The sequence below is a fragment of the Pleuronectes platessa genome, chromosome 19 (genome assembly GCF_947347685.1).
Source record: "Pleuronectes platessa chromosome 19, fPlePla1.1, whole genome shotgun sequence".
In the NCBI taxonomy this organism is placed as follows: Eukaryota; Metazoa; Chordata; class Actinopteri; order Pleuronectiformes; family Pleuronectidae; genus Pleuronectes; species Pleuronectes platessa.
Window position 1 is genome coordinate 5,791,108 of NC_070644.1, and position 25,385 is coordinate 5,816,492.

The 25,385-nt window shown below is 39.3% G+C and overlaps 1 protein-coding gene across 1 annotated transcript; it reads right to left on the reverse strand.

Moving 5' to 3' along the window:
- Positions 1 to 883: 883 nt before the first annotated feature.
- arid6 (AT-rich interaction domain 6) lies at positions 884 to 5,475 on the reverse strand. Its single transcript, XM_053410997.1, has 6 exons — positions 5,244 to 5,475; positions 4,381 to 4,535; positions 3,421 to 3,473; positions 3,009 to 3,106; positions 2,769 to 2,925; positions 884 to 2,538 (listed from the first exon to the last, which is right to left on the reverse strand). Exons 2-6 carry the CDS (start codon positions 4,511 to 4,513, stop codon positions 1,192 to 1,194), a joined length of 1,788 nt encoding a protein of 595 aa, XP_053266972.1. The 5' UTR covers positions 4,514 to 4,535; positions 5,244 to 5,475; the 3' UTR covers positions 884 to 1,191.
- Between the last annotated feature and the right edge of the window lie 19,910 nt (positions 5,476 to 25,385).

The window sequence follows — 25,385 nt, forward strand, 5'->3', positions numbered from 1 at the left end:
TTTGAATCTGAGGACATACTGATTATAGTATTTAGCATAATAGATAATAGATGTCTGCATATTTAAGCTTAAAAAAATGCAAGTAACAAACACAAAAAGTGATTACTTGAGCACAGTTGGTGTGTCTGTGTTCTACCGGATGGTTTACACACAGTAACACAGTGCCCATATCATGTTGTTTAAGACCAGGAGCAGCAACTGTGAGATTTGAATTTGGAAGATCAGACTGAAACTGTCTCCATTATTATTAGTAAACTGCATAAACCTGAAATGTGCCCCTCTTTAAGGAAACAAAATAACATGATTAATTGGAAACGTCAAGCTATGAATGTTTATTGTTTACTGGGATGTCGCATGAGGTTTTCCTTGATTCACCCCTCTCGTGTTGGTGACATGAGTTTTCGAGCAAGACTTTTCAAGAATGAACCAAGGTTAACTCAGTCATACTTGTTGAGCGCTGTTTGCTTTCTCGTTTCAGGTTGAACAAGTTTGGTAGAAATCTGTACATGGCTGGAGTGAATGGGTGTTTGAAATTGTGATCAATCTGTTGCAGGGTCATTCCAGTCAACATGCAATGACTTTTGAGTACGCTCCACTCTTTGAATCAAAAAAGTCTCCATCCAGAGAAGAGCATAAAAACGGCTACAAACATTCAAACAAGCATGCTTGGCCAGAAGGTGACAATTCCATCTACATCAACTATGCATTAAATACCAAAGAAAAACGTTGTGGTCAAAAATCTCCCAAACATATGACTTAGGAAACCCTCAAAAGAAGAGAGATTGAGAAGCTTGACTAAACATTCGTTTGACTGGATTAATCTTAAGAAGCCCACAGTAGAGTGATAACAGTAGGATCAACAGATGAGTCATGAAACATTACATTTATTTATATATCTTAATTTATTTAGATTTACATTATTTGGTTAAAATGTATTATAGTCCAACAAGTAGGAAATGTCTGTACAAAATGTATTAAAAAAAGAATAAAAAAAAAGGAACTGTGCATATTATACATCAAATGAGGTTTCATCTCATATTTAAATTATTCATTAAATGATCAGTTTATGAATCCAAAGATAAGTCATTTTGAAACAGATAACTTATGGTAAAAGGAAAGCAACATAACATAACAGTAACGGTCAGCTTTAATGTGATGTTGGAGTATCTGTGGAATAATCTGAACGGATCTTCATGATGAGTTCGAGATGATTTTCTTCAGCTTCATCACCTCTTCAGTGGTGAGATGCAGCAGAGAGCTGGAATTCACCATTAGCAAGGCTGAGGGCGCCATCTCTGACCTTTCTTTTCCTCCCTTGGGTGCGTCTTGGTACAAGGACTTAGTAGTGAAGTTTTGCTGAACTGTGATGGAACTGGATGCGACTTTCCCTCGGATGTGGGCGGCGTGGGTCTCTTTGTCGTAGGTGTCCCAGCATCGTGAGACTTGGGAGCCGTACGACTGAATATTATCCTGCTGGTCGACTGGGTAGACATCTCGGCTGGATGCGTGCTTCAGAATGCCACCTGAGGGCAAAGGCTTGTAGCTGGTGATATGGTTTTGGCTCGTGCTATTTGCCTGGATGGTTGGTGTGGGGCTTGGTGCTGCCCTCGGCCTCAGCCTCAGATCCTCAGCAGCTGGGCTCCAGGGTTGGGGATCTGAGCGTAGGGAGAGATTGGTGGGGAGTATGTCTGGATCCGAGCAGTTCCTCTGTCCTGATTGTGTCTCCAGTGTAGGAGGTGACTGTAGCTGCTTAGCTCCAGGAATCAGGGCTGAGGACCCACAAAGCCTGAGCCAGCTGTGGAACATAGACAGCGGTATCTGTATTTCCATCTTGCCTCCGTTGTCTTGAGGGGGGCTGGGCCGAGCGTAGCTGATATTAAGCCCCCCTACTTCTGGACTGCCCTTCCTGTCTTTTTTTAGCTGGATTGTATAGTCTGTTTCCAGAGAGCTGGGTTTTGGTGCCATAGTTGTGATGCCTTCATCTGTCGTCAGACTAGGTTCAAGGTTGGGGCTGCTTGAGTCTGTTAGAGCATCGACATCAATGACATACTCCTCCCCTTCTTTAACAGGATACGAGTACGGTGTGACATTTGCATCGCCATCTGGAGCCTCGCATCCGTCGTTTCTCACCACCGGAGGGTAATGGGGTGCGTACAGAGGTGAGGGTTGGTTCAAAAACTTTGGGTTCTTGCTGGATGAAGGGGGAGCGAAGGATGAGGCAGGATTTCTGTTGGCCTCCTGGCTTTGGGCTTTGACACTCAGGTTCAGGGGCTCAGCCAGCCCGGACGAGGTCTTGTACTGTTCTGCCAGGTGGCGCAGGTGCTCCAGTGGCTTCTTGACCCTGTCTGTTGGATTTGGATGAGGTGGACAGAAAGGGAACTGTGGCTCGGGGGAAGGGGGACTCTGCGATGTCAACATGGGGGGGGACATCGGGACATACGGTGTCAGAACTGCACGGTTTGGGCGATAGTACTGAGAGTAGTGGAGTGGCAGAGGGAAGATGTTCCCATGTGCATCTGACTGGAGCTGAGGAGCGCTCTGTGGAAAAGTAAGTGTTCCATCAGTGGTCGTAGGAATAGTTTTGGGAATTATTTTTGGGCAATACAGTTATTTGCTTCCTTGCCCAGCTTGTGAACAGCCAGTACAACAAAGACAGGAGAGTGATATCGAGATCTTTCTTACTCTCTGCACTTGGGCGAATGTATTGTTCAGTGCACTTATTTATTCAATATACATTTTTGGTGTGCAAAAGTGCTGGGTAGACCAACCTGTTGCAGCGGCACTGACAACAGTTTGCGTTTGGCTGGTCTCTGGCCGTCCTCGTCGTCTTTGTTGAAGTTGACATTATGCAAGAGTCTTGGCTGATGCTGAGGCAAGGCATTCATCACAATTCCTCTCTTGTGACATTCATATGTCAGAAGTAGCCTGAACACGGATCAGATGAAACAGTTAGAAACAAACCACCCACACTCCACCTGATAGGTGTGTATACCCTTTGTTGCTCTCACTTTTCATAGTGTCTGCGAGTGCACGTGGCTGCACTCGTGCTTCTGGGGTTTCCTCCAAGCCTGTTGTAAACTTGCTTCCACAGCTGCTGCGCAGTTACCTGAAGAAGTGCAGGGGACTATTAGTTTATAATTGGATAATTACCAATTATTAACATGACCTTTATTTTATTTAAATGGAATGACAAATGCCCCACCCCACAGCAGTTAAAGCCAAAGCATTTCATCTTGTCCTTGTACGTCCTTGGTATGATCAATATTATTCATAGACATTTCCAATGTAAGATTATTTAAACATATACATATATATATATATATATATATATATATATATATATGTATGTATTAAGACAAACCTTTGTGTTGCTATAAAGTGTAAATTGTTTATACCATTAAATCAAAAATATGTAGTTACCTGGTGGTATCCTCCCAAGTCCTCGACAGTCTTGAACATCACAAACAAGTCAACTGAAAAAGAACGAAAATATACTAAATCAATTACCCTTCATTTTTGAAAATTAAGTCTTGTGGAATCTCGATTGTTAATTGTTTCTTTTGTGAAATTTCATAAAATATAAATGTAAAAACACCTATCAAGATTACACAGAGCCCATTTAAAATGTTTGTATGTTTTTTTTTTATCTTTCTTGTTAAAACAGAGATTGCGCAGATACATTGACATAAATCAAAGACATGTTATGATAATGTGATGCTCATATTTGAAAAGCAGAAATTAAGGACTTTTCTTCTTTAAAAGTTAGTTTTGTAGCATTTATTGGCATCTAACAGTGAAGTCGTGGCTCTCAAATAACTCAAATAATATGTTGGATTTATCCGTTCTGGGCTACTGTAGAAACATGGCAGAGTGTGTGAAAGTGCTGCTCCTAATAAATAACTGATTATAAAGGGCTCAAACTAAGGAAAAGAAAACTCAGTGGTTCTTAGTAGCAGGCGATTATACACTAATGGAAATATAATGATCTTCCATTTCTGCAAATTAATTCTCCAAAAGCTTTCACACTGGTCCTTAAAAATGTACTTAAATGATCATTGATTATAAGCTGTGGATTAATTTTCTGTAAGTTAACTTCTCAGTTTTTAGACTTAATTATTTAAATCTTGAATTCATTAACTTGTCATAGACATTTGTGAAGAATCACTGATCCTCATTATTTCCTTGTATCCTGGATGCTGCTTTGCAACTGCTCATTGACCTACTACACATGCATTGTGTGAACCATAATTTATTTTTGTTACATAACACAAATAAAACCAATTAAAAACAGCTGTATCTCACTAAGAAACTTTATGAAAATGTACGAAACTAATACTTCTTATTATAGATATCTGTTGTGGATTCAATATTTGTAAGTACTTTGTTTGAAGCCCAGATGTGGGATCCTCTCTATCGGCATGTCTTTCTTCCTCATGAAAATGTAGAGGTCTTTAAGAAACTGTTCCTCCTTGATCTCGTCCACCAGCGCTCTGGTTTTCTCTGTTTGTGCCATTTCCTTGTGTGCCTGAAATGACCTGAGCAGAACGAGGAAACATGTTAAACAAATCATCCTCACGACAAATGTTTGATATCTTGGTACTTCAAAAATGAATCCTTTCCATTTTTGAACCAAACTGAGATGGCATGATTAGCGTTAGCGAATACACCGATACTCTGGTGACAATGCCTCAGTGTTTTCAGGTCCCATCATCTTTGATTGATGATTGTCAAACATGAAACATACATCAAACTCAACACACATTTGCACTGGCTTCACTGGTGTCAACCTCGTCCCTTAAAGCAACATACCATAAATATGAGTCTCAAAAATGACGTGACGTCTATTCATTACCTAATTCTTTGTTTTCTATTTCTTCACAATAACGTAATGACTGCACATTATACATCAGTTTATGTCAGTGTTTATATATATTGAATATGAAATCATTTCTTATTAAAAAAAAAGGTTTCCACTTATAATTTCAGTATTTACAGTACTATCACATTACTTCCATTTAGTTTTCATGTATTTCATTGTTTACCAACAGGTGACTGTCATCACATTTATGCTTTTTCAACACATAAATACAGTGATGCAAATATATAAATAAAGCAAAAACTTTGGTATCCTGATTTTGATGTTTTGCGAAGTTACAGAATAAGAGTTAAAGGTATAACCAGTGAAAGCAGCACATCGTCATAGAGCAACTGTGATATCTGATGAATGAAATGTTGATCCTCACCTGTGTTTCACTTGCAAAGAATATGGATAGAATGTATTATATCTTAGCCCCGATGATCAGAGAACAAGCTACTGCATCGTACAGCGCCGGTGTTCCCTCCTGTGAAATTTGAAAGAAGTAGACGAGAAATCACTGCTGCCAGGTACTGATGCCGTCTTAGTCCCACACCCGTCCTCAGTGTCTGTGTGACAATGAGGCTCACAGGAGAGAGGGGGGTGTTTACTCCACCGTCCTCCTGCTGAGATTCCTATCGTCAGACCGGTTCAACTTGCTCCTGAGCATGTGCCCCAAAAAAAAAAAAAAAAAATAGATACACTGACACTGTCAACATATATTGGCACAATGAGAAGGAAACTGCAGGAAATGTGTCATCTTTTTTAAACAGGGCGGACACTATCTTCTCCTCGTGGTTGACCTGCTTTTAAGTCCCTTGTTTGATGACAATCAAATGACACAGTCAACACATGGTCTAGCAGCTGCAATTAACTGAAATCTTGTTGTTTTTTTGGTTTTCAGTAACAATGTGTTGAGTGAACTTATAGCAGCTGGTTAATCTCAATCACTCACACTCGAGGAGAGGAGAATCTCAGAAATGTGATATTTGATTGGATTTTCTTGGTCCAAATGACTGGGACACTGTATATAGAACAATGAGGACAGCACTCTTTGGACTGACCACAAAGCTGAACAACAGAAAATATTTCTGAAGGTTTTTTAACACTGCATATTATATTCAGTGGTGCATTTGGCCTAAATAATTCGAACACAGCCTCAAACTTTTGTTTTGAGCAATAACGTATAACTGTGAATGTTTCAGCTGAGATTTAGCCTGATTTCTTTCCGGAGCGTTTGGGCCCTGAACGCACTGTCTCTCCGAGTTTTCAGCAAAGAGTCATGAAGTGGCAGCAGACCATTGCCCGGAGATTGCAATCTGTGCAGAGCTAAACAGAAAATTAAAAGAATACCATGTTTAAATCAATCAGAAAATAAACTGAGAGCCCAAAAAGATAGAACAGGTGTTAAGTCAAAAATCTAGCTAATAATCTATTTTCGATTGAATTTCCTGAATTCCCAAGATGCAGGGGCCGAATCCAAGGGGGCACTGGCCCAAGCTGAATTCAACTGGTCCTTGAAGTGCCGCTCTCCTGTCAGTAGTATTTAAAAAATAAATGAATGACTTATTAAAAAATTAACTATGTTAAGATTGAAGTGAAAATCAAATCCTAGATCTTCCACTGCCGTGCTGCCCTTCTGTTTGAAAACCATTTTGAGAACACAGTTTGCCGTAAATGTTTTGTTGTAAAGTAAAATAAAATAATAATAATAAGGACAACAAAAATCCACAAGGAGAATCAATATTGTATACCAGGAACTACTGCGTAATAATTTTGATTGCGCTTTGTCCTCTGAATGAATCAGCGTTTGCAGGAATGTGTTTTTGTTGGCCTAGGACATCTGTCTGGAATAGATTCTGGGTGTGGCTCTGCCCTATCAAAACAACACGGTGTAAGCTATGTTCACTGCTACACAACAAAGATAGAAACCTGACATGGCTACTAGAAGACAAAATGAATCGGACCAGTCCTCCTCGGCTGTGGATGACTGGAAGTCTAAGTTGTGAAATCCTCCCGTTGTAAAGGACACATGGAAGTTTAATACCGATGCCTGTAGTTCATTTATACTTTTGCTTAGAAGAAAGTGTTTCTATTGTCACTGCTTTCAATGTAGTAATACTAGTAATAGTAGTAATAGTTCAACCGAATATAGAGAGAGACAAAACTTGAACCCACAAAAACTTGATTAGGTAGGAAAAATAAGTCCTGGTCAACCTTGTAAAAATAGGCAAGGCACAACGTTTTTATTTAAACAACACATTTTAATGTTTAATAGATTCAATGTTCTGCACGGGGACATGAAAAAATATTAAATACATTTAAACTCAAAGGGCATAATTCAATAGAATAAAAAGAAAAGGGAAATAAAAGACATGTAAAAGAGCAGAATAAAGAGATTAAAAGGGGGTAAAATAAATAAAAGGGATAGATATGAATGCAAAATTTAAAGTAATTGAAATAATACAAAAGAATAGATAGAAATATGTCCTGTTTCAAAGCTGCAATGGATGGACATGGAAAAGTTAAAACTTGTGGAAGATAACCACTTGATATTTCTAAAGCTCATGCTAACCCTGTGTTAACTTGCACTTGACGAAACTTGAGCTATTGTTAGACTATTAAGACTCTGATTATCTTCATATAATCAGAGAAATGTGGAGTATGTCCCCCGTAACTGAGTTTTGACGCTGAACTGAATATCTTCAAGGACTGTATGATCAGGAACAATGATTACAGCGAGTAAAACCAGTTTCAATGTCTATGTAGGAACTTGACTACCGTGAACCATCCATCTATATACAATACGCAATACCGCTCCCAATATAACGTAAAGCTCCATATTTTCTTCAGCCCTGTAGGCAGAGCAGAGGTGGGACCACTATGTCATCGTCAATACAATGACATAGTCTCAGTAAGAAGTTACCAGACCTTTGACGTACAACATACTCCCTCATATGGTTTATTTTAATTTAATTTTTTTTATTTGTATTTCTTTCTTTCGAAAAACAAAACCCATGAATGTAATATAACAAAAATTTGCATGGGGTGCAGTAGAAAACAATGATAGTTTATAATCCCTTGATAACCACACCCAAATATAACAAAATCAATTGAAAGGCAAAACATACAAAATCCTCAACACAGGTTAAATATTTGTATACATTAGAATACTGGACATATATTAGCATAACAGAAACAATGAAGAGGGGAGAACATATGCTATGAATACAATAATAATTATAGAAATATATGTTGTGTCTTAGGTTAGAAGAATCGGTCAACATTCACCCACCCTTGCATCGGCACAGTGGTGAGTAGATAATGAGTGCATTTTAATTTTTGGGTGAACCATCCCTTTAAGAGAGATTTAAAAGAGATAAGGGTGTTTGGAATTTGGTAGTTTTGGAACGGCGAGTCTGGCCTATATCCTGAGGTTACGACCGGGCAAAAGATATAAAAAATGTATTAGAACGAGCCTTAAAAGTCAATTTTTAAATATTAATATCTAAAATCAAAGTAAAGTCAATCTTTTAGCTGATTTAGTGAGAAGCCTGGTAGCTGAGTTTTGGACGAGCTGTAGCTTTATGTAAACTGTGATGGCTCAGGCAGGTGAAAGGAGAATTACCGGAATCCAAACTAGGAGATATGAAAGCACGATTTACAATTTAGTTTTTTTCCCTTTTTGATAGAAATATTTGATCTTTGGGAATTGCCTGAGCTGCAAACACAAAATCGACATATTTATTTGATGTTTAAGGTTGGTTTTGCTTTTCTTTAGAATCCCTCTGCTCGGTGAGAAAAGAGCAGACCAGATCAAGCAGCCAAGCTGAGCTGTTGGATGAATGTGCTTGTGAACGCCACAGTGCCAAGCACCAAACCTGATTCATGTAAAACCAGAGGCCCTAGTGCCTGTTGCCCCACCCAGGCAAAAATAAAAATAAAAATCCCCAGCCGTCACAGCGGACCTCATGTGACACGGTACAGTATCTCTTCAGGTGCGACTCACTCCCTGGCAATGTTGGGTTACCTGTCTGTCAGCAGGAGGAGGACCTGAGCACTGGAGCATATATTCAGAGCTGGTATGAGCAGAATCCAGAAATAAAAACACTCAGAATACAGAGCATCACTATCACTTCATAATATTATTTCAATCAAAGTCTGATTATTATTTTATCCATAAGAAAACAGTGATTGTTATGATTAATATACGGCCACACAAAGGGACGTCATTTTGATATTTCACCAGTAGCAGTTATAGCAGTCGCAGATGTGAACAACTGCTTTTTGCCTGGTTAGAATTCCAAGTCATGTACAGTGCCTTGCATAAGTATTCACCCCCCTTGGACTTTTTCCCATTATGTACTGTTACTAACTGGAATTCAAATAGACTTAAATAAACTTTTTCCCGTTTGATCAACAAAACATGCATAGTACTTTGGAGGTGCAAAATAAAATTTTATTGTGACACAAACAATAATGAGAACAAAAAAGTTGACATCTGTTGGGTGCATAAGTATTCACCCCCCTGTGTCAATACTTGGTAGAACCCCCTTTCGCTGCAATTACAGCTGCAAGTCTTTTCGGGTATGTCTCTACCAGCTTTGCACATCTAGAGATGGAAAGGTTTGTCCATTCTTCTTGGCAAAAAAGATGAAGCTCAGTCAGATTGGATGGAGACCGTCTGTGAACCGCAATCTTCAAGTCTTGCCATAGATTCTCTATTGGATTGAGGTCTGGGCTTTGACTGGGCCATTTTAAGACATTAACATTCTTTAATCCAAACCATTCCTTTGTAGCTCTGGCTGTATGTTTAGGGTCATTGTCCTGCTGGAAGATGAACCTCCGCCCCAGTCTCAAGTCTTTTGCAGACTGCATCAGATTTTCTTCAAGGATTTCCCTGTATTTGGCTCCATCCATCTTTCCCTCTATTCTGACAAGTTTCCCTGTACCTGCTGAAGAGAAGCATCCCCACAGCATGATGCTACCACCACCATGTTTCACTGTTGGGATGGTGGGCTCAAGGTGATGGGCAGTGTTGGGTTTTCGCCACACATAGCGTTTTGCATTGAGGCCAAAAAGTTAAATTTTGGTCTCATCTGACCAGAGCACCTTCTTCCACATGTTTGCTGTGTCTCCCACATGGCTTCTGGCAAACTCCAAACGGGATTTTTTTATGGATCCCTTTCAACAATGGCTTTCTTCTTGCCACTCTTCCATAAAGGCCAGATTTGTGGAGTAGACGACTAATAGTTGTCCTGTGGACAGATTCTCCCACCTCAGCTGTGGATCTCTGCAACTCCTCCAGAGTAACCATGGGCCTCCTGGTTGCTTCTCTGATTAATTTTCTCCTTGTCCGACTCTTCAGTTTGGGTGGACGGCCTCCTCTTGGTAGGTTTGCGGTTGTGCCATATTCTTTCCATTTTCTTATGATGGATTTTATGGTGCTCAGAGAGATGTTCAAAGCTCTGGATATTTTTTTATAACCTAACCCTGCTTCATATTTCTCCACAACTTTATCCCTGACCTGTTTGGTGAGCTCCTTGGTCTTCATGATGCTGTTTGTTCAGTAATGATCTCCAACAAACTCTGAGTCCGTCACAGAACAGGTGTATTTATACTGAGATTAAATTGCAGACAGGTGGACCCTATTTACTAATTATGTGACTTGCAAATGTGACTTGTGAATGCAATTGGTCGCACCAGATCTTTGTTAGGGGTTTCACAGTAAAGGGGGTGAATACATATGCACTCAACACTTTTCAGATTTTTATTTGTAAATAATTGTGAAATCCATGTAATATTTCCCCCCACTTCCAAATGATGCACTATTTTGTGTTGGTCCATTACATAAACTCACGATGAAATAAATTTTAATCTGTGGTTATACCATGACAAAATGTAGAAAAGTCCAAAGGGGGTGAATACTTATGCAAGGCACTGTATATAATATAATATTGACAAGTAGAAATTCTGGTTAAGACATATAGGCTACACTCCCTTATGATGAGTCATTCTTCATTCTTCTATCAACAGTTCAATTCTTACCAGTGGAAAAATCCAAGGTAGATATTCCAAAAAGTTCTTAAAATATAGATATAAAGAATTTAAGCTATCTGGAATTAAATTGAATTATTATCAAACATTGCATATAAAGTGTCTTCCAGTTTGGGTGATTTATGCAAAGATAATTTCCAAAATTATTTATTGATTTATTGAAATGTCAGCATGACATTTGGATCTTTCATAAAATTTCCCAAAAGTCCAAAATAGTTTGTGTAATAATGTGTAAAATAAAAATGTAATGGCAAATTACCTCTCCACACATTTGTATATGCACAAACCTGTTCACACACAAAGGGGAACAGTAGTTTAAAAGCATATAAGTATTTGTGAGGTATGTTATTTTTGACATTTTGCCAATTATCATATGACACATACCTGGTTGGCCTTTTAAGACCATCTGACAACACTACACAGACACACTCCCTTAAAACCACCACGTGTCATGTTTGGGTATCACAATGCACACCTTTACTGGGGACATTTTCTGGTTAAGACAAAATGTTGTATTGGACAAATTGATGAAAAAAGTTCTTCACTTGTCTTTTTCCGTTTCATGCAATTCCCATCTACTGGGCAAAAACAGACCTTTAACAACTATCCAATCTTCCCCATTTCTCACATACATAGATCACTCCAGTGAGACAATGTTTGTTGTGATAGGTAATGATTTCTGGTCTTAAAAGATGAGTCATCAACACAACATTAGAATCATGAAAGTTTAAAAAAATCATAGGGACAAAACGTTTGAAGGCGTCTTGATGAATTGACATTTACAAGATGTTGCAAGTGGAGACCAAGTAGAGAGAGGGACAAACGAAAGTCCTATATTTCTCTCTATTATTTGACATAGACAAATCATTACCTGATGTATGTTTACTTTGCAAATTAGATATAAACTAGAATGGCACTCAGTGGAGTTCATTCCTCCACCAAGGCCCAATTTTAAATGCTGCACCAAATTGGGAACACGCAGGATTGTTTCATCAGAAACCACATAGGCCCTATCGCTCAACATTAAAGAAAGTGACTAACATGTTCCTTGATCTGCCCCTTTTACTGGATCTGTGGCAAACACTTAATTGGGTTATTTCTTAACCTACAGTAGGTCCCATCCTTCCACCAAGTTTCAAGAAAATCAGTTCAGTAATCTTTGCGTTATCCTGCTGACAAATGAAGCAATCGAACCACAATCTCCTCGGCAGAGGTGAGGAGACACACACCCACACAGATGTGTTTCAAATGAAAAGCTTCTCTTTTTTCTGCTCACCAACCCCAGTGGCACTTCCCAACATTTGTCTAGACACAGTGGCATTGCTTTCATATGTGGTATGCAGTTTAACAAACACTTCCACAACAGGCACATGGCATGTGATTGCCGATGAAGCGGTATAATTCAGTGTGACTTTGTTGCACTGCTGACGTCTTTAGAGAAGCCAACCACTGAAAATGCTTTAATTAAAAACTGGAGGAGACGTTGAACAGGTATTATTAATCACATTAACTGCAGCCTCCTTACGCACACCAAAGTATAATGTATCCTCCACTAATAATTATATTACTTGCACCACCAGCTGGAATCATTTAAGTTTCACCTGCCCTTTTGACACACAGCCGTGACAAGTGTCTCCAGGAGAACTAGGCGCTTCCGACGCCTCTTCGTCCATTTACAATGGTAAATTATAACTATCTCTCTGTTCGTCATTGTCACAGACAACGCCTTTAAACCTTTGATTACTGTACATTGGAAACTAGCAGCATGTGTATGTGACCTGAAATGAATGGGCTAATTGGAGAGTCATTTGTTTTTACAGGGCAGTCTATCAAGCAGAGGTTAAACAAACAGACTCAGCTCAGCATTAATAGTAGCTAAGAAAACCAATATATATTCGGTAGCAAGAGATCAAGCACTGATCAGAGTAAAGCAGAAAACATTTCAGAGATTTGCTTATTTAATTATACATGTTAATATGTTATTATATACTCTAAATAATAATACAATTAAATTAAATGTAACCTTGGTGCTGTTCAGTTGGACTTTGTTCTTCGCACATTTTAAAAGTCAGCCATGATGATAAAATAAAACAATTAAATACAGACATCTCCTCCTTAAACATGTAAAAAGTCATAAAGTGGAAAGAGTAGGTCAGTGCTGCTCATCACAATCACTGTATTGCATAGCTCTAGCAGCCTGACTGTGTAACACAGACAGACAAGAAAATATCCGTGAGAGGAATGCAGGCGTGCAGCTTATAACGCAGACTGGGTGATGAACAGGTTACGTAATGACTGGAGTACAATGACACGTCATGTAGTCATTAGTGGTACTCGGATATCGTCGTCATTCAGATACAAACACCCAGCTTCAAAGGTTTGGGCACATTGCGATGTCTTCTGAGAGGGTGTGGACCTTCACACTGGTGCAGCAGGCGTTAAGAGTGCACCAATTCAATCTCAGTGATGGATACATGTGGGAAGTTAAGAGGTTCCTGAGACAATGTTGACTGTTGACAAGTTAGTTGATTTATTGACAGAGACAGTTCTGCATTCCATGTGTGATTATAGTCAACGCTGGTGAACAACATGACGTACTTCTAAGATTGCTTTCCAGAACTTAACCTTCTGATGGCTCCCTTCCTAAAACACAACTCAAGTCTTTTTAGATGAAGTCATTTTAGTAAGTCATTATTTCACAGTGTTAACAAATGTGGCAAAACAATTGGATCGGCCCCTTAGTCTGAAGCCAGCCACCCAACCAACCAACCAACCAACAAATCAACTAACCAACCAACCAACCAACCAACCAACCAACCAACCAACAAATCAACCAACCAACCAACCAACCAACAATCCTGCAAACCAACCAATCAACCAAAACATCAACCAACCAACAAACAAAGATAGATAGATAGATAGATAGATAGATAGATAGATAGATAGATAATAGTTATATGTTCTTGAACCATCTGATTATCTTATATCTTACAAACCGGTCGGAGGCGTGGCCCTTCGTCATCTTCTCCACGACTAATCCGTTTTTATTGTGTCTCACCTTTGTGCTTAAATGACATCCAACACAAAACACGGTTGCAATTTTGACACGCATGCTTGCATCTGTGGTAGTCGTGCTCAAGCACAGTGACAACAGACAGACAGCTCATCACAAAAGGACAGGAATTTGTACAAAATTAGTGCAAATTAGGTGGTTTCTGAAAGGAAACAATGAGTGACTGATGCTGAGAAAAGATACATGTGCTCATGTGGTACAGATTTGCAAAAGGGGAGTCTCAATACTGCTGTCAAATGAAGGTGTCAAGATCCACATACACAAAAGAATCTAAAAATGTAAACTGTGCAGGAAAATGTGTTAAAAATGTAATGTGTTTACAACTTGTTTGAAACAGAGACTGTATGTAAAGATGGAAAACGTGTCTCCACTCCCTCCTCTTGAACAGATATGAAGCCAAAATATTGTGGATATGGGTAACACCATCTTGTGCTTTTTTTCTGGTATTTGGAGCCAGAGAGAGATCATTCTATGGTATCAACGTCATTCGCTGTCGATCAATTACAAGTCTCTGCTGTCAGTAAGTTTCACCCTCTTATATAGCATCAAATAAATAATGGAAACCAAACTTAGCAGAAGAATTAAAACTTAAACATGCATTAGTGTGTACCTGCTATCTAAAAAGACTGAAATCAGTTTTTAGACATTTGAAAAAAATGTAGTATATGTATGTATGTATATATATATATATATATAATGACTTAATTAAACATTTGCTTCTGAAATGCCTGTTCTCTAGAAGTGTGACAAAAATTAAGTGCATTTCAACACAATTGTCCCCTATGTCTCTGATTCAAATCTGATAAGAATCTAGTGAAAGCCTTCTCACACTTCCAGCAGTCGCCCTGCACAAATATGCATCATCCCTGCATGCCAGCGTCTATGTCCTCAGGTAAATGAGGACAACCGAGTGGTGAAAAACTCAAAAGTAATTGTCTCTGCAACAACTACACTTCCCGTGCTCCATATTATAACATTGACAATTAAATCACATCGAAACAATATATATGCAGAGGTACATTTTCAATCACTTAATGTGTAAAACAAAATAGCAAAAAAGTAAAATAATTGGAGTACATCCAATTCATATGTCAATCTCTAGTAAAAAACTATTTAAATTAAAAAACAATTTTGTCTGTCGGTGTGTCGTTGTTTTCGCCTCGTTACAAGCCCACATTTCTCTGGAGACTCACTTTAAAAAAACAGACAGAAACCTTTTGTTGTATCTTGAGAAATATAGACGGGCAAACTGGTCCGGTGAAATGTGTCTCTCGTCCTTGATGTTTTTTTCCATAGCTTTGACAATGTCCTTGGCAATGTGCTGCTGTGGCTGTTTGGCATGAGTCTACATACATTTGTAGAAACTGTGAATGTGGGTGTGACAAATTGACTCATCCTCTGAGTGCGGCACGAAGGAAGGAAACCAGGTGATCAGGGAAATAACCTGGAGTGCGTGCAAAAAAACATGGTTTCCTGGAGTGTTACGTTACATGATCTTATTGTGGTAGATTAGAATAAAAAATATGTTTACTGTGGCTTTCTGTGTAACGCAATAGCCCTGGTGTATTGTTAGACGGCGGAGTGTGTGTGGGGAGGGGGGGGGGGGGGGGGGAATCAGTGAATGAGGATATGAAGACAATGAGCCCTTCTTTTCATTTTTTTATATCGCCGTCATTAAAACCTGCGCATCCACTTTTGCAGACAGTTGCTGGAATAACCTGTTGCCCAGGATTCTAATATGGTTTGTTCCAGAGGTAAGTAGTCAGCGCTTATCCCTGCAGCTCTCAGCAGTGACAACTATGAGTTTATGTGCTTGGACCCATTGTATTTACCATTAAACAGTATATGCTTCCTTTGGACTATATTGTTCCGTAAATGTTCATTTTTATGTCGGACATACTCAGTGAATCCGGAGAAAACCAAACAGTTAAAAATAATATTAGGTTATAGAATTTTCAAGCATGCCCTAGGACATGAAGAATTGTATGACCCTGCTATTTTCTGCCATTACACTCAAACAAGACAGAGGTTATTGTACTTGGCCTCAAACTGCTCAAAAACACATGATCTAATAATGGCCATACCTGTAGATGGCATTGCCCTTATTTAAAACAAAGTTTCCTTCTCAGCTATGTGACATTGCAAATCAGACACAGGTATATGCATTTGTTACTTGTCACAAACTTGGACTATTGCTATTTCCTATCTGCATGAGAATGGACAGGAAATACGAATCTTGAGCTGTGATTGCAAACCACCCACTGCTCACATGATCCTCTTCAACTTCAAATTATTACAGCTAAAATTTGATAATTTGATAATTTGATTCTCTATGAGGATCATGCATTGTATTGATTCTGCTCAAGAATCTGTGAAACAGCAGTTTTTCTTGCCACCATCATCAAGTACTTGTGTTGGGTCATTCTAAAATAATATAACATATATAACAGAAAAACATATATATTATATAACATATGGTATGTTACATATGTTATGATTTGGTGATATATAGATACTCACTTCACTTGCATTGAAGGGCAAATATTTGTTATTACTCATAAATGAGGATCAATTCAACTTGAAGCCACGATCGTCTTTTTATAATTTCCATACATGCATATATACTTACATAATACAGTTTGCTCAACACACTGGTAACGTCATCTCTAATTATCAGTTTAGATTTATCATACACAGACATTTGTGAAACACAGTGGTCGAGTGTCTCTCTCTGTGGAGTTTACATGTTGTCCTGTGTCTACGTGGGTTTTCTCTGCTTCTTCCTCCTACAGTCCAAAGACATGCAGATTGGAGTCAGGTTGATTAATGTGTCGACCTGCGATACAGGTTTAAATGATGGACGGATGGATGAATCTTTGTATTTCCTATATCACTGCTGTATTTGCATGTGACTCCCATAAAAAACTCCTCAGTCTTGAAATTCTGGTAGTTCAGGACCTCACCACACAGTGGAGCTGTGGCTCAAGCTTTCACATTGCTTTTCCTGCACTGACTCGCCTGTGAGACATGGCATTCAGATTATGGATGAATATAATAAATAAAAATAAATAAAATATAAAATAAGATAAAAGATAAAATATAATATTCAGTATGTCTAATCTTAAATCGGAGTGTGTGTTTTTAATATTTCATTGTGATCCCTGCATGTGTTGGTATCGATCTGGGGCCGGCAACAAACAAATGTCAGCCATGAAGAGGATTCGTATTACTCTTGCAGCTCGTGGTGCTGATTGTATTTTTCTGCTCATAGATAACATTTTGCATTTTCTGTCACAAGGTTTTCTGCCCCAGCATCCAAGGAAGACTGAGTCGGTGCACAGGAAATGATGAGCATAGTTCTGCTGTTTCACATCTACAGACCTATTTTTAATGCGACTGCTCAGATGATGGAACCTCGCCTTTGTTTTGCCGTGACGCGGGAAGACGCTGCTGCTCCTCGCTCTGCTTCAAAAACGACGTTTTAATTTCAGAGGCAAACAGTTAGATTGACACGAGATGCGTTCGGTGAACTGCTGCAAAGGTCACGCCAAAGAGGCTCCAAATGTCAGTCGTCTCTGAAGTTTAAGCCTTTGTAAGACCTGATGGATTGATACTCATTTCCAGACTTGAAAAGGGTCACTGCTGATATTCAAATTCGGAATAGACTTTTGCGTCTCCATATTGCTAATTGATCATCGATGAACATCTTTGGAAGACACTGGTTCACTGAGATGAGCCTCTGATGTGCACACGTGTATTTGTAACAATACTGGAAGTCTCTTTTAGAGCAAACACCCCTGAACTTTTTTACCCTCTTAGTGCCCTTTCAAACCAAGATCGAATTTCTAACAGCGATAACCACCCGAGGCACTATAAACCAAAAGGGGCATATTAACGGTTTGGACGGTATTTGCAATGTAGCAAATGTCACTATTTGCATGCCAGCGAATCTCTAAGGCAAGCTACTGCTCAACAAAAAAATGTATTCTGGAGGTTTTCCACCTGAAAATACACCAACCCCTCTCAGTTTTTGGTTCTATTGTCTATTAGGACATACTTACATAAATTGAGGTGCTGATATATTCAAATCACTAAACGCAGTGCTGACCATTTTATCTAAACCTTAAATTCCCTTTTATGATGATTTTTAACTGTTGGAGGAGCATTCTGAAACTATTCTTAGTGTACTGTATAAGGTCCATTAATGGCAGGTGAGTGCTTGCAGGTGAAGGAAATGCAATTTGTGCACAAGATGCAATCTGGGAAACAAAACAACAGGTTCGGAAAAAGGTTTGCACCATTGAAGCTCCAAATTAAAGCAACCTTTCTGGGTAAATGTTTTTGTATGGCCAGAGCTAGGAAAAGTGAAGACATTTGTTTTTTAAAGTGGGGAAAACTAAGGGTTGATTTATTTTATTCTAGAGTAACTATGTGTAGAAAAGTGTCTGTATGTGGAAAAAAAGTAAAAATCCTGGTGCATTCATTGCAAATTCTTTGTATGATCTATAATCAGGGGATGAAGCCGCAGTAGTGAGGTCACATAACTTACTGGAGTCATTAGCACTTGAACATTTATCAGTGTGATGAGAACAAGTTAAACTGACAGAAATCAACTTTGAAATAAACTTAATTGACATATATTATGTCAATGTCCCATCCACTATCACAAAGGAGGTGGGTTTATTACCTTATCTCCCCCAGCCACCAGTCATATCCTTATATATATCACATATATAAGTAGTGTGTTTTTTACACACACAATAATTACATAGCTAAGCATCCAAGGCTTAATCTTGTGAAGAGCTAGCTAAATATCGACTGTACGTTAAACGTTTAAATATACGAGTGTGATTTTTAGTGCGTTCACTGCACTTGATGCACATATTCAACTTTATTCATGACATATTAAAGTAAACAAGCATTCAGGAAATAAAGCTTTCCAATAATTTTGCATAAGATATAGGTTTTTCCTTCATATAGTTACCATTTGGTGCTAAATGTATATATGCAGACATGTCCGTATAAAAACTATTAGATTAAAAAACGGTATGCTCCTGATTGAAGCTCAGTGTTACAGCAATAGACAGGAGCGCACTTCTAAATGCTTTAATTTACAAATTTTAAATTCAGTAAATCATCTGATAACACTTGCGACAAGAATACAAGCTGTAACACTTTCAGAAATGTGACACCAATATCTGCTTTTGTAATGTCACCACTGACTGACAACCATGCTTTCATTGATTTATTGCATCTGTGTGTTTGGGTGTGTGTTTGATTAAAATGTGCAGCTCTGCCAAAGAGGCTTACACAGCACTTACAAATAGAGGAAATCAGAGTAGGAAAAAGGTGTTTACGTTTGTGTGTGTATGTGTGTGTGTGTGTGTGTGTGTGTGTGTGTGTGTGTGTGTGTGTGTGTGTGTGTGTGTGTGTGTGTGTGAGTTTGTTTGTGTGACTGTTTTTGATTTGATGCTGATTTGAGAGTTTCTTTCACCTTGGACAGAAACAAACAAGGCACCTTTCAAAAACCTTTTCAACTTAAATTGTGTTTTGTTTAACTTCCCCCCCCCCCACCCCCCGAGCCGATACATTTCTTTCTCAAACTCGCAGCGTGAAGGGAATAGTTTTGGGCCTCAAGCAGAAATGAAAAAGCTTACAGGAGTTAAGTGGTAATGAATTTAAGTTTCTGCTGTTGAGATCCTTCATGATCATTGATGTGTTGCGTTGTGGGTTGAAGGGTTGTGTGAGAAGAACTGCATCAGTTATAAAAGTGGAAAGTTTGAGCATTTCCTCCTCCTCTTCTTCCTGCTTCTCCTTCCACTTGTCCAAACATTTGCTGCACCCCCACAACCAAAAATGGGGCACAGATGGGCACATAGAATTTGTGTTTTCAGTGTCAGAGAAATAAAGAACATTTTGAAAATATCACACCGAGGAAGTTTTGTTTTCATGCCCATCTGCCTGTCTGGCTGTTTAGCTATCGATTACCATAAAACTTGCTGTTTGTGTCAGGGAGGAACCCAGTCAACCTAGCTGCAGATCAAGAATTCTATTTTTTTTTCACTTTCTTTAACATTGCGAGTTTGGACATTTTTCAACATTTCTGTGGATTTTGAGAATTTGAGAATAATCTTAACTTAAAAATAAATGAATTTTAAGATTTAGATACATTTATTAAGATACATTTATTTATCCCAAACACATGCACAGACATACTCATGCAATTGTAGGGAAATTTAACCTCTGCTTTTGACCCATCTGGTGCAGGACACACAGAGCAGTGAACAGCCATGTACAGCGCCCGGGGAGCAGATGTTGGGGGAGTAAGGTGCCTTGCTCAGGGGCACTAGACAGGGTAGGGAGAATCCTCTAGGATTTTTGGACAGATCGATCCAGGTTCGTCTTTTATTGTTTCTCCGTGGAGTCGAACCAGAGATGAACCAGAGACCTTTTCTGCCCATAGTCCAAGTTTCTGCCACTAGTCCACTGCCTCTCCATCTAGTGGATCTAGATATAGAATCTGGATCTAGTGAATTTAAATGTGGTTTCATTAGGAAGCTGGTGGGCCTGGTTGGAGGTAGCCTACACGCTTTCTCCCTTCAAGTTAATTATTTTCTCTGTTGTCAAGATGAACAACATACAAAATGATTCACAATGATATGTATCTTTTTCCCCCCTCTCTTTATTCAAGAGTGAGGATCTTTCAGTTTGTAAGCAGGACTTATTGATGTCAGATTCAGATTATGCAATGCTCTCGCTCAAATCCCTGCACTCGCACTTTAATAGCCCCTGCTTGTGCTTAGACCCTCTGTAGTCCAGCTTCAGCTCTTCTCCTCGCACTCAAACTCACCTGAATCGCCTGCTCTCAGATTCATCCTGTGCTCGTGGATTTTTTCTTCTGCCCATTATTTTGCCTGTCAAAATTCCCCAACCAATAGAAGTGACATTGTCCAACCCCAGTTGTGGGGTGCTAGCTTTGTGACTTTAAGAGTCCCGTACATGGGAAGAAATGTTGACTTTATGCATTTCAATTACATATTTAAGTTCAACATAACTGTATTGCATAGTGGGTACGACATAGAGAAAAAAACGTTTTCAGGGGGTAACTTTTACAGAGTTCCTGCACTCACGCCCTCCACCAGCTTCCCATCGGTACTTGAAAGAAAAATAACAACACCTTCATTGAGCAGGAGTCCAGCAGATCCCTTGTCAACATGGAAGGACCAAATGAAAGATCTCAAGTTTTTTATGTTTTGGGATTGCTGCCCCCCCCCCCCCGTACTACACTATACCTGACATTCTTGCTGTTCGGTGGCTATAGCCAGGATGCAGTAATACAGCACATCTATTAATACTTTTTGTTTACATTAATTTGAGATGATCTTTCCAACTTTTCATCACAGAGACAAAATAGTCACAAGTGTCATTTCTATTTTAGTATATCTTCTTAGAGATGTGTTAAATACGTACACAAACCTCAATTATGCAAATGTGTGTGTCTTATGATTCCTGTGTGGTACTCGGTATAATCACCGTGAAGAAGTCGTGATATCCAGAGTGATTTGTTCTGAAGAAGTCGATAGACCCTCGACAGACAAGCTGTCGACTTGGCCAGCAGGGGCAGCACTTCTGAATGATTTAACAGAACTGCAGAGCTTAACATTTGAGCCACAGCACAGAGAAAGAGATGTTGAACATTTTGACAAAGTGAAACAATAAGTAAGCAAATAAATTGTTTAGTCAGTGGGCGACAGAAATGTAATATTACATCATTATTTGTGACGTTCTGAGAGACTGTTTGTGTTTGGACTTTGTGCTATGCCCTCCGAATGCCGTTGTGTCTGGACTTTTTGTGTGTATTTGGATTTGTCTTTGTTTGCACTGTGAGCTCTCTTTACCTTGAATTGTCTTTCCGTGTGTGTCCCTCCTGCTTTACTTCCTGTCTTTGTCTTGTTTCCTGCCCTTGTGATCGTTTGCACCTGTCTCACTGTGTTTCACCTGTGACTCCCGTGTGTATATGTGTCTGTTTCCCTTTGTCTGCACATCTGTTAGGTTCAGTTCTGTTCAACCCCCGGTTTCCCTTATGGTCCCTTGGTCTGTCCGTTACCAGAGTTTTAGATTTCTGACTTGCAGATGCACGGCTTCATACCGTAGAATCCTGGCATTTAGTTGAGTACATATAGGCCTAGTTGTATTTCGAGGAGATGCAGTAGCTTGAACCAGAAACCTGATGTAGCAGGAACGTTCAATGTGTGAACAACATACCAGCGCAAGACGCAGCAGATCAGCAACGCAGCTTTCACCCTCCGCACACACACCCAGTGGGACCCAGACGTATGGTGTTCCTCCCATCACTTCCTGTGACAGTAAAGGTTTGGGGCTCAAACCCTGATTTGTGAGGGGCTGTTCTGTGAGGAGTCTGCATGTTCTCCCACATCTCCAAAGACATGCCGGTCAATGGGTGTCCCTATATTGCCTGTAGGTTTGAATGGTTATTGCGTGTCAGCCCTGTGATGAACTGGTGACCTGTCCATGGTCTCACTCAATGTCAGCTGGGATTGGCTCAGGCCCCTGTGTGACCATCAGTTCAGCTAATGGACAGATGTAAAGCACATACCTGTTTATGGCCCTTCCCCTGTAAAGCACAATGTGAGTTGTGATATCCTCTTTCAAAAATCTTTTGCACCATGTAATAATACATTATGTCCCCCCCTCATTCTCATTTACAGCTGTGAACTATTCTAACAGTCTTCATGCAGTCTGTATATCAACGTGCACTTTAGTATATGATGGTGCTGCCAAGGACACATTGAGGAAACCTCACTTGGCCTCATACCTTCAGCCACACGTCGAGCTCACACCATGTTGCTCTACAGCTGTTGGAAATGGGTGAAAGTGTGTAACATGTGAGAAAATGGTTAAAAGGGTTATGTACAGTGCGTTAGGATAGTGTTGAATCTGTATTAACAGTACGTGTTGATGTATGAGTGACTGCATGAATTAATGGAATTAGAATGTGTTGCTCTGGGTTATTCTGGCACTCAATGTTTTTTTTAATGAAGCACATTTTTTGTGTATGTTGAATATCTACTTGAGATGAGAGGTTATTTATTGTAATTTCATGTTGTCTTGGTGGGATGCAACAAAGTACATGTACTTCCTTACTGTACTTAGGTACATTTTAAATGTGCCTGTGGTTCACATATTTATTTTAAGACAAGAAGCTAACTTGGTCCTTTCTTTCCTAAATCCACAATTTGTATGTTGGCTACAAAGTGTACTGTTTATCAAACTGATGTGAACCTCAAGTTGCCGGTCCAGATTTCCCCTTTGACCAGTAACAAGTAGCCTAAATGCTAAAAGCATTAACAGAAGAAAATAATGCAAAAGCCACAAAACAAGTGCAGGAAATAATTTGTTGTGTATTCTACAATCAGGGATTGAAATAATTTTTTATATCTGTGTTCACTTCTGATTAAATAAAATCTGTATTTGTTCTGATGATGTTATTGCAGGCTATAAGTTTGCTTGTTTTCACCTTGACTGTCAAATGTTACAGAGAAGAAATTATGTCAGGAGAATTAAACAGTTCTTTCTAAATATTTTTTCTGCTCAGGTGCAACAGCAGGGTTGCGTCATCTTAAAGGTTGCTGCCGCAATGAATTGTGGGATGGCATATTCTCCTCTCCTTTCATAAAGGATGGTCCAGTGTTCCCTTTGCTCAAGAAGAAGAGACAGAAAGCATTAAAGCTCTTCTCCTTGTCATTTATGGTGGCCAATGAAATCCAGGAAATTTCACTCAGGTTTTCGAAAAGGAATGGATTTATCGAACACAACTCAAGTAACTCCGCTTGTTTCATTGTAAAATATGTTTTCACTCACTTTTGATTGTGTTGTGTTCCATTGTGTGGCTTTTGTGGTTGTGTTGTGGCTAAAGCATTTGTGTTTCCTGTTAATGTGCTTGTGTGAGACGTCTTACGGCTGCTGCACACTAGAGAATAATCGGGGCCAATTTTAGACCCGAATAGTCTCTTCCGATATTGTTCCTGACTGAGGATCACTCTTTGCCGATTATCTGCCCAAATAATCCTGAAGTGTGGGGGATTCACAAATAATCTTATTGCTAATGTATCATCCTGCCATGACTACATCCATATTTGTTTTTTTGCAGCAAAACAGAACCACAGAAGTTGGCAGTAATGTTGTAACAGTTGTTTGCAGACCGCCATAAAGTAACTAAAGAAGAAGAAGAAGATGTTGTGAGTTTCTGCGGCATTTCAAGTCGTTGGAATCGCCACTGAGAAATCCTGTGTCGTCTGGCGTTCTGGCCAAATCTCCCAGTGTGTGTGTTCTGAAGATTATAAAATAAAAAATCTGTTGTTATGTCTGTGGTTTCCCAGGTTTCTTTAAATCGGTCAAAAGTTGAAAATCCTCTGGTGTGCAGCAGGCCTTAGCCACCATAACTTTTGTTGTCCCTATAGCATTTGTGTTGCACGTTCGCATTCCCGTTATGTGTTTTCCCGTTGTGTTCTCACCTGTAGTGGCTTTTGCATTCAAGTATTCTTTAATGCGCTTATGTGAGACGTCTCGGCGGACATAGTTGACAATATAGAATGTCAAACTAATTCAGCGTTTGTCTCTGCTTAGATCACCTAACAAAACGTTGCTTTGCCTTGTGGCTGAGGTGCAGACTCAGACCTCTCTAAAATGAAAATGTCACTCACTCCTGTCAAAGGAAGGAAAGGTCTGTCTGATGGATGTAGCCAACAGCGGCAGGATTTATGTGCGTTATCCTCACCGGGAGTTTATCGGACTTCCTTGGTTCACACTTGCGAGCTGTTCCAGGTCAGTGCCATTTGAAAAAGTAGCACCGACCTGTTTGTCTGCTCCTTTAACAGGTTGGGGATGATTTATGCCAAATCTCCATAGACATTGATATATCTGAGCAATATCAATATTGGGCTCCAGCATTACAGCAATGTCTACAGTAGACTTTGTCTTCAGATAATATGACTCAGCCATATATTTCATTCATCCAAGTCCTGGAAGAGAAACTTTTATTTTTGTCAGTGCAGCAGTTTATTCAGTTTAACTCAACATGAGTCATTGAGACCTCGAGTAATCTCTTTCAGTCGATAATCATTTTCTTTTTCATTCAAACCTATGACGTTCAGTCTACTGCTTACACAACCAGCGTTTTTTACCTGATCGTGGAATCCATTAACCAGATGTGTTTTTCTCCCCAACATTAATCAGCTCCCCATGGCCAAAGTCACACAATGCAAGTGGTGAAAAATGAAGCAAATCTTTCCAAAATGTATTTTAATTTCATAAATGTAACTTTTTATGAAATTAAAGCAACAATAGGGTCATTGTAGTCACGTCTAGTCAAGTCTAGAC